This window comes from Coregonus clupeaformis, unplaced genomic scaffold, assembly GCF_020615455.1.
Source record: "Coregonus clupeaformis isolate EN_2021a unplaced genomic scaffold, ASM2061545v1 scaf0024, whole genome shotgun sequence".
Taxonomy (NCBI): Eukaryota; Metazoa; Chordata; class Actinopteri; order Salmoniformes; family Salmonidae; genus Coregonus; species Coregonus clupeaformis.
Window position 1 is genome coordinate 682235 of NW_025533479.1, and position 15614 is coordinate 697848.

General features: G+C 43.3%; 1 protein-coding gene across 1 annotated transcript; it reads right to left on the bottom strand.

Moving 5' to 3' along the window:
* Positions 1 to 4392: 4392 nt before the first annotated feature.
* Positions 4393 to 8372, bottom strand: LOC121536456 (zinc finger protein 660-like). Its single transcript, XM_041843742.2, has 2 exons — positions 8109 to 8372; positions 4393 to 7262 (listed from the first exon to the last, which is right to left on the bottom strand). Exons 1-2 carry the CDS (start codon positions 8323 to 8325, stop codon positions 6154 to 6156), a joined length of 1326 nt encoding a protein of 441 aa, XP_041699676.2. The 5' UTR covers positions 8326 to 8372; the 3' UTR covers positions 4393 to 6153.
* Between the last annotated feature and the right edge of the window lie 7242 nt (positions 8373 to 15614).

Below are 15614 nucleotides of genomic sequence, written 5' to 3' on the forward strand. Positions count from 1 at the left end.
CACGGAACTGTGGCGGTAAATAGATTTTCTAAATGTAATAGCCTGTAGTAGTTTTGTAATAATGACAAAACAAAATACAATCAAAGGAACAAACTGCAAAATGAAAAAAACTATATATAAATATCCCTTGGAACAAGCTAACAAAAATGTGCTTTGTCTTTTAAAACATTCCGTCATAGATTTGATGTGCAGTAACTTGTATCATGATGAACAAAATAGATCCAACTGTCAAAAGGTCCAAACGGGCAATTACTCTACCTCCAGAGCAGCAGAAGCGCCTGGGCTTGAATCCTGATCACTGGCCCCTATGTCTCTTCTATAAGGAGCGGACCTGAAAGAGACCTGTCTCCTCAGTCCTGCATTCCTCTCTCCTAGCTCAAGTCCTCCCCTCAGCCACGCTGAGTACAGACTGAGCCAAAGAGTTAGAAGACATATCTAAGAGATAGAAACTGATAAAAGGAGACGGTGACGACCACGACGCTGCTGCACAAATATCCTCTACCCCAGTTATTCTGAAAAGGGCAGTAGAAGCCGCTACTCCACGAGTGGAGTGGTTTCTTACACAATGAGGCAATGGTCGCCCCGCTGCCTCATACGCCGTCTCAATGCCTTCACAAAGCCAATGAGACAGACGCTGTTTAGAAAGTGGTCTACCTAGTGCAGCCGCACCTTGACACACAAACAGCTGAGGCGATGACCTAATCGCCGCCGTGTGTTCCACGTAACACGCTAAAGGCACGCACTGGGCACAGGCGATGGAGCCTCTCCTCTCCATGAGGAGAGGGATAAAAGGACCACAGCTCTACAATCTGTATGAGCTCTTAATAACCGTAGGCATAAAAGCCGGGTTAGGACGCAACACCGCTCTGCTCAGATCGCCATTAATGGCGAGGCAGTCGGGTCTCGTCGACAGAGCGCACAAATCACTGACACGCTTAGCAGTGGTCAAAGCGAGCAACAGTGCCGTCTTCAAAGACCTAAGCCGCCGCGTTCCTAATAGGAAACGTTTCACTAGAGGGTGGCTGAAGATAGTGTCCCTGCCAAACCCCTCACGACAAGCTGAAATCGCCGCTGCAAACACCTTAATGGTGGCGGGCGATCGCTGCTTATCAAATAAAAACTGTAGGAACGAGAGTACACTCTCAACCCGACAGCACATGGGGTCCACATTCTCTGTCACACACCACTGTGAAAACACGTTCCATTTACTGGCATAAACCCTGGAAGTGGAACCGGCACGTGAACCCTGTATGGTTCTGATTACTGAATCAGATAACCCACGGCGCTGTAGCCTGTCCCTCTCAGGAGCCAAACCATCAGTGGTTGGCCGATTATGGGCAACTGCCCCTATCGCGCCTGAGACAGCGCTTCCTGTTGATGTGGAATTGGCCAAGGTGGCGCAATCAACATCTGAATCATCTCCGCGAACCATGGAGCCCCTGGGCGATCGGGAGCCACCAATATGATTTATTTGGAAATGTGGAGAACAACCCCCTTGAGACATGAGGTCTGCCCCTATGTTCACGTAGCCTGGAATGTGTGCTGCTCTCAATGAGCGAAGATGCACGTGAGCCCACAGCCACAATTCCTCCGCCAACTGGTGGAGTGCAGGAGACCTGACTCCTCCCTGGCGATTGATGTAGGCTACTGTGCTTCGGTCGTCTGACCAGACCAGCACATCGCGACCCCGAAGGGTAGACGCGAAGTGGGTCAGAACCAGTAGAACCGTTTACAACTCCAATAGGTTGATGTGACGACTCGAGAGAGGCCACACACCTCCTATCGCTTGGGTCTGACATGTCCCTCCCCATCCAGTCAGAGAGGCATCTGTAAAACTGGAATGTAGGAGGACACTGCCTATCCGGACACCGTGCGTGAGAACGCGCGGATCTCTCCAATAGTTCAGATCTGCTCTGAGCGAGAAAAAAAAGGAGGGAGGGCGCAGCTGGCACATAGTGGGGGTCCATGAAACACACTAAACATAAGTCGTGGGAGTCGACAGCCGCCATACTGAAAATAGCTTTTGGGGGTGAAAAATCTCCTGGTGTGCTCATTCTCGGACGACGTCGATGACCTGGAAAATCGACTACGTTTTCTTTGTCCTGAGTCTTGTCTTCTATCGGCTTCCTCAGTCCAATCCAGTCGCTGAAGATAACGGGAGGCTGATTGAGGGGAAGCGTCCCCTCTTATAGGGACACCTGTACTCCTATTGGCTGCAGGTGTGTGCATAATTTTATCTCAGGCTGTTCGCTGCCTAGGCAACGGAGTAAACCAATAGGCGCAGAGCTCCGGAGCTACTCCTCAGTTTCATCAGCTGTCCGGGAGGCTGGTCTCAGAAAATCCAGCAGGTGAAGAAGCCAGATGTGGAGGTCCTGGGCTGGCGTAGTTACACGTGGTCTGCAGTTGTGAGGCCGGCTGGACATACTGCCAAATTCTCTAAAACAATGTTGAACATTCAATTCTCAGGCAACTTCTCTGGTGGACATTCCTGCAGTCAGCATGCCAATTGTACGCTCCCTCTAAACTTGAGACATCTGTGTCATTGTGTTGTGACAAAACTGTACATTTTAGAATGGCCTTCTATTGTCCCCAGTGTAACCGGTGTGAAATGGCTAGCTAGTTAGCGGTGCGCGCTAGTAGCATTTCAATCGGTGACGTCACTCACTCTGAGACCTTGAAGTAGTTGTTTCCCTTGCTCTGCAAGGGCTGCGGCTTTTGTGGAGCGACGGGTAACGGTGCTTCGAGGGTGACTATTGTCGATGTGTGCAGAGGGTCCCTGGTTCAAGCCCAGGTAGGGGTGAGGAGAGGGACGGAAGCAACACTGTTACACCATTACAAGGTGCACCTGTGTAATGATCATGCTGTTTAATCAGCAGTGGTGGAAAAGGTACCCAATTGTCATACTTGAGTAAAAGTATGGATACCTTAATAGAAAGTTACTCATGAAACATGGGACCAGCACTTTACACTTTGCGTTTATATTTTTGTTCAGTGTAGAAGCCGGCGACGGTATGTCAAAGCTGGGACCTAGAGACTGAAAAACAGCTTCTATCTCCAGGCCATCAGACTGTTAAATAGTCACCACTTGCCGGTCTCCGCTCAGTACCCTTCCCCTTAGAGACTGCTGCCCTATGTACATAGTCATTGAACACGGGTCACTTTAATATTTACATACTGTTTTACTCACTTCATATGTATATACTGTATTCTAGTCAAGGCTCATCCTATATAACTACTGCTGTACACACCTTCTCTATTCATATACCGTCCATACATGGCATCATATACATATATATTTATATGATTTGATCAACTTTTGTGAAACAGTAACAGCTGGGAATAATGTGCCAAACCAGCATCATTATAGCAAGTCGAAACTCAAAGGAAGAATCTCAATTGCGTTTCCTTGACTCCTTGCGTCCTCTCTTCTTGCCTCCTTCTCAAAACCTATTGGAGGAGAAGGTAAGAGGGAAGGGACCTCTGACTTTCTCATCCAATGGGTTTTTGAGAAGGAGGCGAGGAAATAGGACACGAGGAGTCAAGGAAACGCAATTGAGATTCTCACATTGATATGCTTCTTTCTAATACTATACCTTGTGTCCAACCTCTAGAACACCAAATATTTAAACACATGGTGATGAATAATCAGGTAGAAACGCTCATGTGAAACAGCCAAAATCATAAAGAACAAATAAAACATCCATTTAGATCTTAAAGGGCAACTCCACCACTTTTCAACCTCATACTCATTATCTCCAGCACAATAACAGTGTCTACATATGTGAAAACAGAGCATTTCTACGTTTTGTAGAAAAAAAGAGGTAAGCAGCAATGCAGAATAACCAACATATTCCCAAGATGAAACAAGTGGAAGCAGAAAGAACTTGGTTGAGAGACTTGACTGGCTGATTGACACAAAGGACATTTCAGCAACAACTCTGGTTGCTTTTTTTCATTCAACCTTTATTTATACAGGTTATTCTCACTGAGATAAAACTCTCTATTTAGCAAGAAAAGAAACAGAACATGTAATCCTAAACAGAAATGCACTCGCATATCCAGAGTAGGGTTGTAGAAGATGTGATGAAAATATGTGACCACAGGTAAACTGTAGAAAAGTCCCACATGCTGTGCTCGTAAAGAAGAAATGTATTGTATAGAAAATACATGTTTATCTGTCATGTTACATGTAGGTGGAGTTCCTGCCCAACTACGTTGCAGAAGCCAGATATTACAACGCATGGATAGTAATTGAACATATCAGCTAACCACCACAGGAGGCTGGTGGCACTTTAATTGGGGAGGACGGGCTCGTGGTAATGACTGGAGTGGAATCAGTGGAATGGTATCAAATACATCAAACACATGGTTTCCAGGTGTTTGAAGCCATTCCATTTGCTCCGTTCCAGACATTATTATGAGCTGTTCTCCCCTCAGGAACCTCCTGTTCTAACCACATCATATGAAATAGCAATCTGATACCCGGCTGCACAGTCCATGGCATGGCATGCAACCATTGGTTGATGCAATGCAACGTCTGCACATCTAGTAGGGCAGGACCTCAACCATAGACTAGAGCAAAGGATCATGTCAGCGCTAAACATTATTGACCAATTGCAACCAACGGGCAGATGAGCATTAGCTCTGGATTTCTTAAAACGCTACTAACGGGAGATTACCTGCACCTGCGAGTTAGTACAAACTTGCAACCAAAAACCAGAGAGAATTAACCAGCAGATCAGTTGATCTCCCGTTGTTACTGTGTCAAACGAGTTGGATACCAAGGGTGCGTTCAGTTCGATTGAACAATTGCTACGTTGCGGAACGGTTTGTACTGAACGACACGTTTTCCCAAAACGTTCGTGTACATTCTTGAACAGACTTTGAGGTATGTTTGCGCCGTTTGGTAAGTGTGGCTTGAAGCAATGAGTGACGTATTAATGCTGCGTTCACAACCAAGTGGGAAGGTGGTAATTACCAGTTGTGTAGTCGTAAATACGAGTTGGGTGGTGCTTTCACGTTTTGAACTGGGAAATACATGGAGGTCATTAGAAGGTGATTGTTTTACAAAGTTCATCCAGTGCTGCTTTCTAAATGAAAAGGAAGATGAACAGAATCCATTTTGGATCAACAATTTGTATTGTGTTCTTACCATAAACAACTGCTGAAGATGCCACCATGCTTGCTGTATTTTTTGTCAGAGGTGCAAGTGGGAAACTCAGAGCACGGGATGATAGACGAGTTTCCCACTAGTAATTACCAATTGGAGGGCCGTTCAACTGACATTTTCCCAGTCGTATGTGGTAAATACCACCTTCCCACTTGGTTATGAACACAGCATTAAAGGGCAGTGGTGCATTTTGAACACACAACCCATCACCTCCCTGTTTTTCAACTGGTCGTTCAGCACCGTTTCCGTTTAATTGAACATTCCACTATGTTTTTTTTGGTACTGAACACAGCCTGGACAGCAGCGTCTAGGTTCTCTACTCCCGCCCCCAATGAAATATCGACCTATCAGAAACATTGAAAATTGCAAGGCTGGTAATTAATCTAAAATACTTATTGTAAGAATATGGGATTATATTTCCTACAAACATTTAACCTTAAATGTCACCATAATAAGAATATAATGTGTCATTTTAAATAACTTGAGACTACAATTTAATTAAAACATGAACTCAATCACAATTAACTTGATTTAGTTACACATTTTAGATGTAGAAAGCTCAGATATTTTCATTGCCCCCTTGATAAGATATGACCATATTGTGTTAATGGATTACATAAATTAGAAATGAAACAGTGGTACATCAACATACATTTTCCATTCATAAAATATGTAGGGTAGATTTCCACAGTAGATTTGTAAATGAGGAAATACTTGATTTCAGCTCTACGGAATGATTGTTAAATAGTTACATGTTTTTTTTTTTGTTAAAATTTTGGGAGAAAGCATGACTAAAAGTTAACAGCGACATCAGCTTTAGGGAGCGGTAATACGGTAAACAATAACGGTTGTATCTGAGATTTGCAGTTCGGGTGATTTTTAGCACGTATAGATGTAGGGCAAGAGATAATCTGCCGATAATACAGTGGCCATCGATGGTTGCAATAGGCCCTGTATTTCTATCTGCAGGGTAAAGGCCATTGTCATGCGTTCTCACTCTTGTGAACAGTCCTTATGTGTCTTTGACAATTTCCATGATCATTGAAACATCTGCCACAATAGATGCAACAATGGGGTTTCTCCCCTCTGTGAATCTTCATATGCCTGCTCAAGGTCCCACTCAGAGTGAAGCATTTTCCACATTCTTTGCACCAATATGGTTTCTCCCCTGTGTGAACTCTCATATGCCTGCTTAAGGCTACACTTTCAGTAAAGCATTTTCCACATTCTTTACACTGATATGGTTTTACCCCTCTGTGGACCATCATATGATTGGACAGGGTTTTACTACGGCTGAAGCACTTCCCACATTCTTGACACCGATATGGTTTCTCTCCTGTATGAATTCTCATATGATATGTAAGATTTACTTTCTTTGTGAAGCATTTCCTACATTCTTTGCACCCGTATGATTTCTCTCCTGTGTGACTCATCATATGTCTTTTGAGAACACCACTCTTAGAGAAACATTTGCTACAAACATGACAATAATGTTTTTCTTCAGTGTGAGTTTGCAGGTGATCTATCATTTTGTCTGTGTCCGTCCTGCCTCCAGCACTGGTATGAGGGCTTTCTCCTTTCTTTGTCTGTTTTCTCTTTGATTTGAGTGTCTTAGACCCTGACAGTAGTCCTCCACTCTTTACCTCATCACTTTCCCTGTTTTCACTCTGAGCTGCAGAACAGTCTGGATTTACTGCAGAGGGGGGCTGAGATTCAACGGTTGATTCTGGTACTCTGTAGTCCTCTCCATCAGGTTCTGTTTTAATCTCTTCAGTTGTGTTGGTGGGTAGAGAGTCCCTCTCTCTGTCCTCCACAGTTTGGGTTTGGTGAAGATGTGAGGCCTGGGATGGGTCCTCCTGATCACAATCATTTTTCACACAGGCAGGAGGAAATATGAACTCTATGATATCAGCCTCCCCCAGTCCTTGAAGCTGCTCTTCCTCCTGACTGGTCCTGAGGTCCTCCTGTTCCTCTTTAATCTGTGTGGGCTCTGGGTCCTCCTGCCTCAGACTGGGGCTCCACTCCTGCTCACAGTGCTGCTGCTCAGGGGGAACATCCTCTTCAGATATGGGGAGAGTGAGCTGCTGGGGATCTGATAAAGGAAAAATAGATAGTATAAATAATTGGTAACTTTCCAATCTAAAACTGATTACAAAGTTATCTTCACTGGGCCCTAAACCATAGAGATATGAAACGTTAAAGCTAGCTAGCGGTCATTTCCATTTTATTGATTAGAATAGCTACTGCTATAGTTGCCCTTGTCATTACTAGAACTCGATTCCATTACTTTGAGTCATTCCATGGTCTACAGTTGCGGCCAACTATATTGGCACCCTTGCACAAATAATTTCCGATTTCTTCTCAAATAAATTGAAATTGGAAATAACTTTTGGTCACCACACCTTGTTATTGGATTTAAAACATTGCAGAACCTATTTCTATTTTGTAAACCTTAGTTTACAATTTTAATTAAAAAATTAAAGACATGGACAAAATTATTGGTACCCCGGAGCGAGTACATGGTTGCACAGCCGCAAACTGTTCTCATTCTTTAACCGCTAGTCACTAACGCTCTAACGTTACATAACATGAAAACAGCCTAACCAACTCTGCTAGGGCGAGTAAAATTGTCAGAGTGAGGTGTTCTCTCATTTGCGTCTGGAAGTGGCTAGCAAGCTAGCCAACTTTAGCCAGTTAGCTTAGGCGATTGACTGCCGGTGTGAGGTAAATGTGCGCTCTGAAAGCTCCGAATTTAAAAACAATCTGATAACGTTCTGAATTTACGAACGACCCAGAGCGCACTGACACACTGGAGGTAACTTACGAACGCACCCAATATTACAATTGCAGCTCTGTAATTGTATATTTACCTACATTTACTTGCTATCAGTTTTGATCTATGTAAGTTTAGCTAATACAGTAGCTAGTCAATACAAACCTGCTCTGTGCAACTTTATCTCTGGGGTGAAAACCAAATCCAACAGTCTTCGTAGACGAATATTCTCCTCCTTAGAACCGGAGATTTCTTCATGCAACTCTGCTACTGCTCTCTCTATGGCTTCTGATATCTCTGCAGCAGCCGCCGTTAGTCTTTCAGTAACATACACGTTCAGAAACTGTAGTGGAGACATTTTGAGAAGAAAGAAAGTCGACATTTATTATTCTACTCAGCCTGTAACCTCACATTTCATCAGCAACACTACAAAAGTACTTCCGGGTCACGGAATTTCGAAAACGTTCTAAATAAAATAGTAGAAAAGTGTCAATAACTAGTATTTATTCATGATATATGAAATATTGTCTAAACATTAACATTGATTCATATCTGTTCATATTTAAGTGACATATGCATTACATTTGGGTTTTAAAACATGTTCCAAGGTAAAATAAATGCCCCCAATGCAAATCACTGTATATGTCAACTTCACAGAGAAGAAAGACCCTCAGACTGCCAAATTAATATGCAAATTATATACACTTTTGAGGATAACGAACCTGCTTCTGATTTTCATCCTGATGTAGCAAATAGATTATGGCTTCAGAAAGTATTCACATCTTTACTTTTTCCACATTTTGTTGTTTTATAGCCTGAATTCAAAATTGATCAAATGTATCTTTTTTCTCACCCATTTACACTCAATACCCCATAATGACAAAACGATAACATGTTTTTAGAAATGTTTTCACATTTATTGAAAATGAAATACATAAATAAACATTTACATAAGTATTCACACCCAAAAGTCAATATATGTTAGAATCACCTTTGGCAGCAATTACAGCTGTCTTTCTGGGTCAGTCTCTTGAAAACCTGACAATAGATGCTGCCCTTTTCCCCCCCCATTTATTATTTTTTATTAATTTGCAAACACTTCTAAAAACCTGTTTTTGCTTTGTCATTATGGGGTATTGTGTGTAGATTGATGAGGAAAATAATTATTTAATCCATTTTAGAATAAGGCTGTAACGTAATAAAATGTGGAAAAAGTCAAGGGGTCTGAATACTTTCCGAATGCACTGTATCGGTACTGACTATATGCCACTCACGGGTCTCTACCGACACACGCACACAAGCCTACACTGACACACACACACACACACCATTATTATTATTATGATGGATCCTGCTACCATTCACTGTCTCCTTACCCCCTGCCTATCTACCTTAACCACTCCAGTATCCCTGCACATTGTACATTTGGTCCTGGCACGGACCCTGTATATAGCTTCATTTCTTATGTTTTTCATATTTCTTATTTCTCAGGTTTAAAAAAAACGACTTTATACTATTTGATATTGAATACTGCATTGTTGGGAAAGAGCTAGCAAGTAAGCATTTCACTTTACTTGTGCATGTGACAAAAATAAACTAATTTCAAACTTCTGTGTAACTGTTGATGATCAATTTGATTAATTTACTTCGTTGTGATATTTGTTATGAATAAAGTATGCTTTTTGGACCAAATTTACTTGCATCTCTCTTGACTTTTTGAATAAACATATTGTATGTGTTGTATTTTTTCCAAAGTGTCCACCAAAAGGAAGATTGTAAGATACACTATATCTACAAAAGTATGTGGACACCCCTTCAAATTAGTGGATTCGGCTATTTCAGCCACACCTGTTGCGGACAGGTGTATAAAAATTGAGCACACAGCCATGCAATCATGCCTTACTGAAGAGCTCAATGACTTTCAACGTGGCACCGTCATAGGATGCCACCTTTCCAACAGTGGAAACGTCTAGGAGCAACAACGGCTCAGCCGCGAAGTGGCTCACAGAACGGGATCGCCGAGTGCTGACGCGTGTAGCACGTAAAAATCATCTGTCCTCGGTTGCAACACTCACTACTGAGTTTCAAACTGCCACTGCAACGTCAGCACAATAACTGTTCGTCAGGCCTAAGATCACCATGCGCAATGCCAAGCGTCGACTGGAGTGGTGTAAAGCTCGCTGCCATTGGACTCTGGAGCAGTGGAAACACGTTCTCTGGAGTGATGAATCATGCTTCACCATCTGGCAGTCCGACGGATGAATCTGGGTTCGGCGGATGCCATGAGAACACTACCTGCCCCAATGCATAGTGCCAACTGTAAAGTTTGGTGGAGGAGGAATAATGGTCCGGGCTGTTTTTCATGGTTCGGGCTAAGCAAAGGAAAATCTTAACGCTACAGCATACAATGACATTCAAGACGATTCTGTGCCTCCAACTTTGTGGCAACAGTTTGGGGAAGGCCCTTTCCTGTTTCAGCATGACAATGGCCCCGTGCACAAAGCGAGGTTCATACAGAAATGGTTTGTCGAGATCGGTGTGGAAGAACTTGACTGGCCTGCACTGAGCCCTGACCTCAACCCCATCAAACACCTTTGAGAAGAATTGGAATGCCAACTGCGAGCCAGGCCTAATTGCCCAACATCAGCGCCCAACCTCACTAATGCTCTTGTGACTGAATGGAAGCAAGTCCCCGCAGCAATGTTTCAACATCTAGTGGAAAGCCTTCCCAGAAGAGTGGAGGCTGTTATAGCAGCAAAGGGGGGACCAACTCCATATTAATGCCCATGATTTTGGAATTAGATGTTCGACGAGCAGGTGTCCACAATATTTTTGGTCAGCGTATTTGTCTTCTACATTATAAGGTATTTTGGAAAGGAAATATATGCGTCCGATGACACAGTGCTATATTTGAACCATCCAACTTCCTATGACTTAGCTTTCGGTTCAAAACTCACCATACAGAGTCTTTTCCATCCCAATTTAGCTGAGACAGGTAGTAGACAGTCCAATACAGTGTATTGCATTGGGTGCTATGGAGGGGGCGGAGTAAAAAGCCAGCAACAGTCTGTAGACACAGTCCCCTACGGAGTCTTTTCCACCTAACTTTAGCTCAGACAGGTAGTAAACTTTTTACTCTACAGTCCAGTATATAATAATAATAATAATATAATATGCCATTTAGCAGACGCTTTTATCCAAAGCGACTTACAGTCATGCGTATGTATTCCATATACAGGGAACTGCATTGTTCTGTTGCATGGGTAAATAGTCACAAACTCTGAATAACCAAATAATTAGTATTTATTAAAAGATAGTAAGACACACCACACTGGCATCCTTTATGCTCTGTGTGTGTTTTTCACACATGATAAATAAAAACTATGTTTGACATAAAAGTCTTCCTACCCACCTTGCAACAATAAAGGAGCAGCATACGTTTGACTAGATGATGTCAAACAAGGCAACATTTTGTCCGTCCTGCTTCCAGCACTGGTATGAGAGCTTTCTCCTTTCTTTGTCCGTTGAGTGCATTGACATGTTTTCTCTGAACCGGCATGGTTTCTCTGTACTGACATGTTTTCTCTGAACCGGCATGGTTTCTCTGAACCGGCATGGTTTCTCTGTACTGACATGGTTTCTCTGTACTGACATGGTTTCTCTGAACTGGCATGGTTTCTCTCCTGTGTGACTCATAGTATGTGTTTTGAGATCACCATTTTTAGAGAAACATTTGCCACAAACATGACAAGAAATGTTTTCTTCAGTGTGAGTTTGTAGGTGATCTATCATACTTTGTGGAATTTAACTATTTTCCACACACACCACACTGGTAAGCTTTATGTGTGTGTTTTTCGCACATGATAAATAAATAAAAAAGGTTTGACACAAAAGTCTTCCTACACACATTGCAACAATAAGGAGAAGCATACGTTTGACTAGATGATGTCAAACAGGGCAACATTGTGTCCGTCCTGCCTCCAGCACTGGTATGAGAGCTTTCTCCTTTCTTTGTCTGTTTTCTCTTTGATTTGAGTGTCTTAGACCCTGGCAGTAGTCCTCCGCTCTTTACCTCATCACTTTCCCTGTTTTCCCTCTGAGCTGCAGAACAGTCTGGATTTACTGCAGAGGGGGGCTGAGAGTCACTGGTTGATTCTGATACTGTTTTAATCTCTTCAGTTGTGTTGGTGGGTAGAGAGTCCCTCTCTCTGTCCTCCACAGTTTGGGTTTGGTGAAGATGTGAGGGCTGGGATGGGTCCTCCTGATGAGTCATTTTCCACACAGGCAGGAGGAAATATGAACTTTATGATATCAGCCTCCCCCAGTCCTTGAAGCTGCTCTTCCTCCTGACTGGTCCTGAGGTCCTCCTGTTCCTCTTTAATCTGTGTGGGCTCTGGGTCCTCCTGCCTCAGACTGGGGCTCCACTCCTGCTCACAGTGCTGCTGCTCAGGGGGAACATCCTCTTCAGATATGGGGATAGTGAGCTGCTGGGGATCTGATAAAGGAAAAATAGGAAATATAAAGTTGCTGATAATTCAATAAATATTTGGTCAAAAACTAAATCCAAAGTGTTCTTCTCTAGGTCCTGTCTAAAACATGCAATTACAAAATTTGAAAAAGCTAGCTAACTAGTTTTTTTGTACACGGAGAATACTGCTATGGGATTCAACATTACAATTTCAGCGTTTATGGAACGCCGTTTGGGTCTTTGCGCTTGCACCTACAGCGCTGGTCATAAAAAAAGCTAGCTAGCTGATGGATGCAAACAATGTTCTTCCCCAAAAGTAAAACGACAATCTGTTTCAGTAGCTATAGTTAGCTAGCTAACTAACTATCTAGCTAGGTGTCATCATCTAAAATAACCCTAATTTATAAGACAGTTCTTATTTGATTAATGGTGGTCGGACCCATCTACACTGCTCAAAAAAATAAAGGGAACACTTAAACAACACAATGTAACTCCAAGTCAATCACACTTCTGTGAAATCAAACTGTCCACTTAGGAAGCAACACTGATTGACAATAAATTTCACATGCTGTTGTGCAAATGGAATAGACAACAGGTGGAAATTATAGGCAATTAGCAAGACACCCCAAATAAAGGAATGGTTCTGCAGGTGGTGACCACAGACCACTTCTCAGTTCCTATGCTTCCTGGCTGATGTTTTGGTCACTTTTGAATGCTGGCAGTGCTTTCACTCTAGTGGTAGCATGAGACGGAGTCTACAACCCACACAAGTGGCTCAGGTAGTGCAGCTCATCCAGGATGGCACATCAATGCGAGCTGTGACAAGAAGGTTTGCTGTGTCTGTCAGCGTAGTGTCCAGAGCATGGAGGCGCTACCAGGAGACAGGCCAGTACATCATGAGACGTGGAGGAGGCCGTAGGAGGGCAACAACCCAGCAGCAGGACCTCTACCTGCGCCTTTGTGCAAGGAGGAGCAGGAGGAGCACTGCCAGAGCCCTGCAAAATGACCTCCAGCAGGCCACAAATGTGCATGTGTCTGCTCAAACGGTCAGAAACAGACTCCATGAGGGTGGTATGAGGGCCCGACGTCCACAGGTAGGGGTTGTGCTTACAGCCCAACACCGTGCAGGACGTTTGGCATTTGCCAGAGAACACCAAGATTGGCAAATTCGCCACTGGCGCCCTGTGCTCTTCACAGATGAAAGCAGGTTCACACTGAGCACGTGACAGACGTGACAGAGTCTGGAGACGCCGTGGAGAATGTTCTGCTGCCTGCAACATCCTCCAGCATGACCGGTTTGACGGTGGGTCAGTCATGGTGTGGGGTGGCATTTCTTTGGGGGGCCGCACAGCCCTCAATGTGCTCGCCAGAGGTAGCCTGACTGCCATTAGGTACCGAGATGAGATCCTCAGACCCCTTGTGAGACCATATGCTGGTGCGGTTGGCCCTGGGTTCCTCCTAATGCAAGACAATGCTAGACCTCATGTAGCTGGAGGTGTCAGCAGTTCCTGCAAGAGGAAGGCATTGATGCTATGGACTGGCCCGCCTGTTCCCAGACCTGAATCCAATTGAGCACATCTGGGACATCATGTCTCGCTCCATCCACCAACGCCACGTTGCACCACAGACTGTCCAGGAGTTGGCGGATGCTTTAGTCCAGGTCTGGGAGGAGATCCCTCAGGAGACCATCCGCCACCTCATCAGGAGCATGCCCAGGCGTTGTAGGGAGGTCATACAGGCACGTGGAGGCCACACACACTACTGAGCCTCATTTTGACTTGTTTTAAGGACATTACATCAAAGTTGGATCAGCCTGTAGTGTGGTTTTCCACTTTAATTTTGAGGGTGACTCCAAATCCAGACCTCCATGGGTTGATACATTTGATTTCCATTGATAATTTTTGTGTAATTTTATTGTCAGCACATTCAACTATGTAAAGAAAAAAGTATTTAATAAGATTATTTCATTCATTCAGATCTAGGATGTGTTATTTTAGTGTTCCCTTAATTTTTTTGAGCAGTGTATGTGAAGCTAGCCACAATAAGGATTAGCCACAACAGTGGACTTCGCGGTTAGCCTTCAAAATAAAAGTATGCAAATGAAAACAAATAGTAGAATTATGCCATAATTGAATAGATCATGCTAAACGAGGTTGGAATGTTGTTATATAAAATCAACAAGAGACAATTTGTTAATTTGACAAAAATCTGTTGAAATCACACTGGATGTATTAGACTTTAGAATTGCATTGGGGGCATACTTATTTCACTGTACAGCCTTACCTATGGACTATTGATCAATGACATGGGTTAAGTCTACTCAGTGACACCCAGAGAACATTAGCGTCGTAGCTCTTATTGCGGGACTCTGAAACCACTGTGAATTGAGCCACATGTATTGTACCAGTCACCCTACTGTGTGTATTGAACACTATTCCAGAGGAAAAACAATACAACGTGGATGTTTTGGAGTCTGATAACTCTGAGGAGGACGTTGGGGAAAAAGCTCTTGGTACTGAGTAGACTAACACCCCACTTAATGAATCCCCAATCCTTAGGTAATGCTGTACAGTACAATATGAATGTCAATACACACAATAGGCTGACTGGGGAGGTGATTTCACACGTCACAGTTCCGCGATAGCAGCTACAACACTAATATTTGCGTAAACTCTTCACAGTTGTGTTCTGTGGGTGTCACCGAGTAGACTGATACCCAATTTCATTGCTCCACATTCCAACCTTGTTTAACATTATTTAGTCTAAATATGGCATGATTCCACCAATTGTAACCTAATGCATCACTTTCAAAGAGGTCCTTTTATTTTGAAGGCAAATCACAAATTCCACTTTTGTGCCTAATCCTTATTGTGGCTAGCTTCACACAACATAACCCGGTCCGGTCGAGCCTCACTAGCCAGATTAAGCTGGCTGTTTATAACGTTAGCTTTGGGCAAAAGGGTTAAGTAGCTGGCTAGCTAGTTTCATGACCTGAAGTTCAACTTCAATAGGCGAACAACAAGTGGGTACCTAGCTAATACTTACTCACAAGGATTCCTAAATCATTGCCAAGAATAATGAAAATGACTGCAGTTTCTACTAGTCATTGTTTTCAGGCTGGTTGTATAGGTGCTAGCTAGGTACCAAGCTAAAGCTAGCTAGCTACCCCCGAAGTTGCTGTCGAACAAATAATGTCTTATTAC

What these genes read in the sequence shown, in the direction of transcription:
- LOC121536456 (XM_041843742.2), bottom strand. Translation starts at nt 8,325, where the DNA reads ATGTCGACTTTCTTTCTTCTCAAAATGTCTCCACTACAGTTTCTGAAC. An exon ending in GATAAAGTTGCACAGAGCAG is followed by an intron (nt 7,263 to 8,108) that starts GTTTGTATTGAC and finishes TTCCTTTATCAG; the next exon opens with ATCCCCAGCAGCTCACTCTC.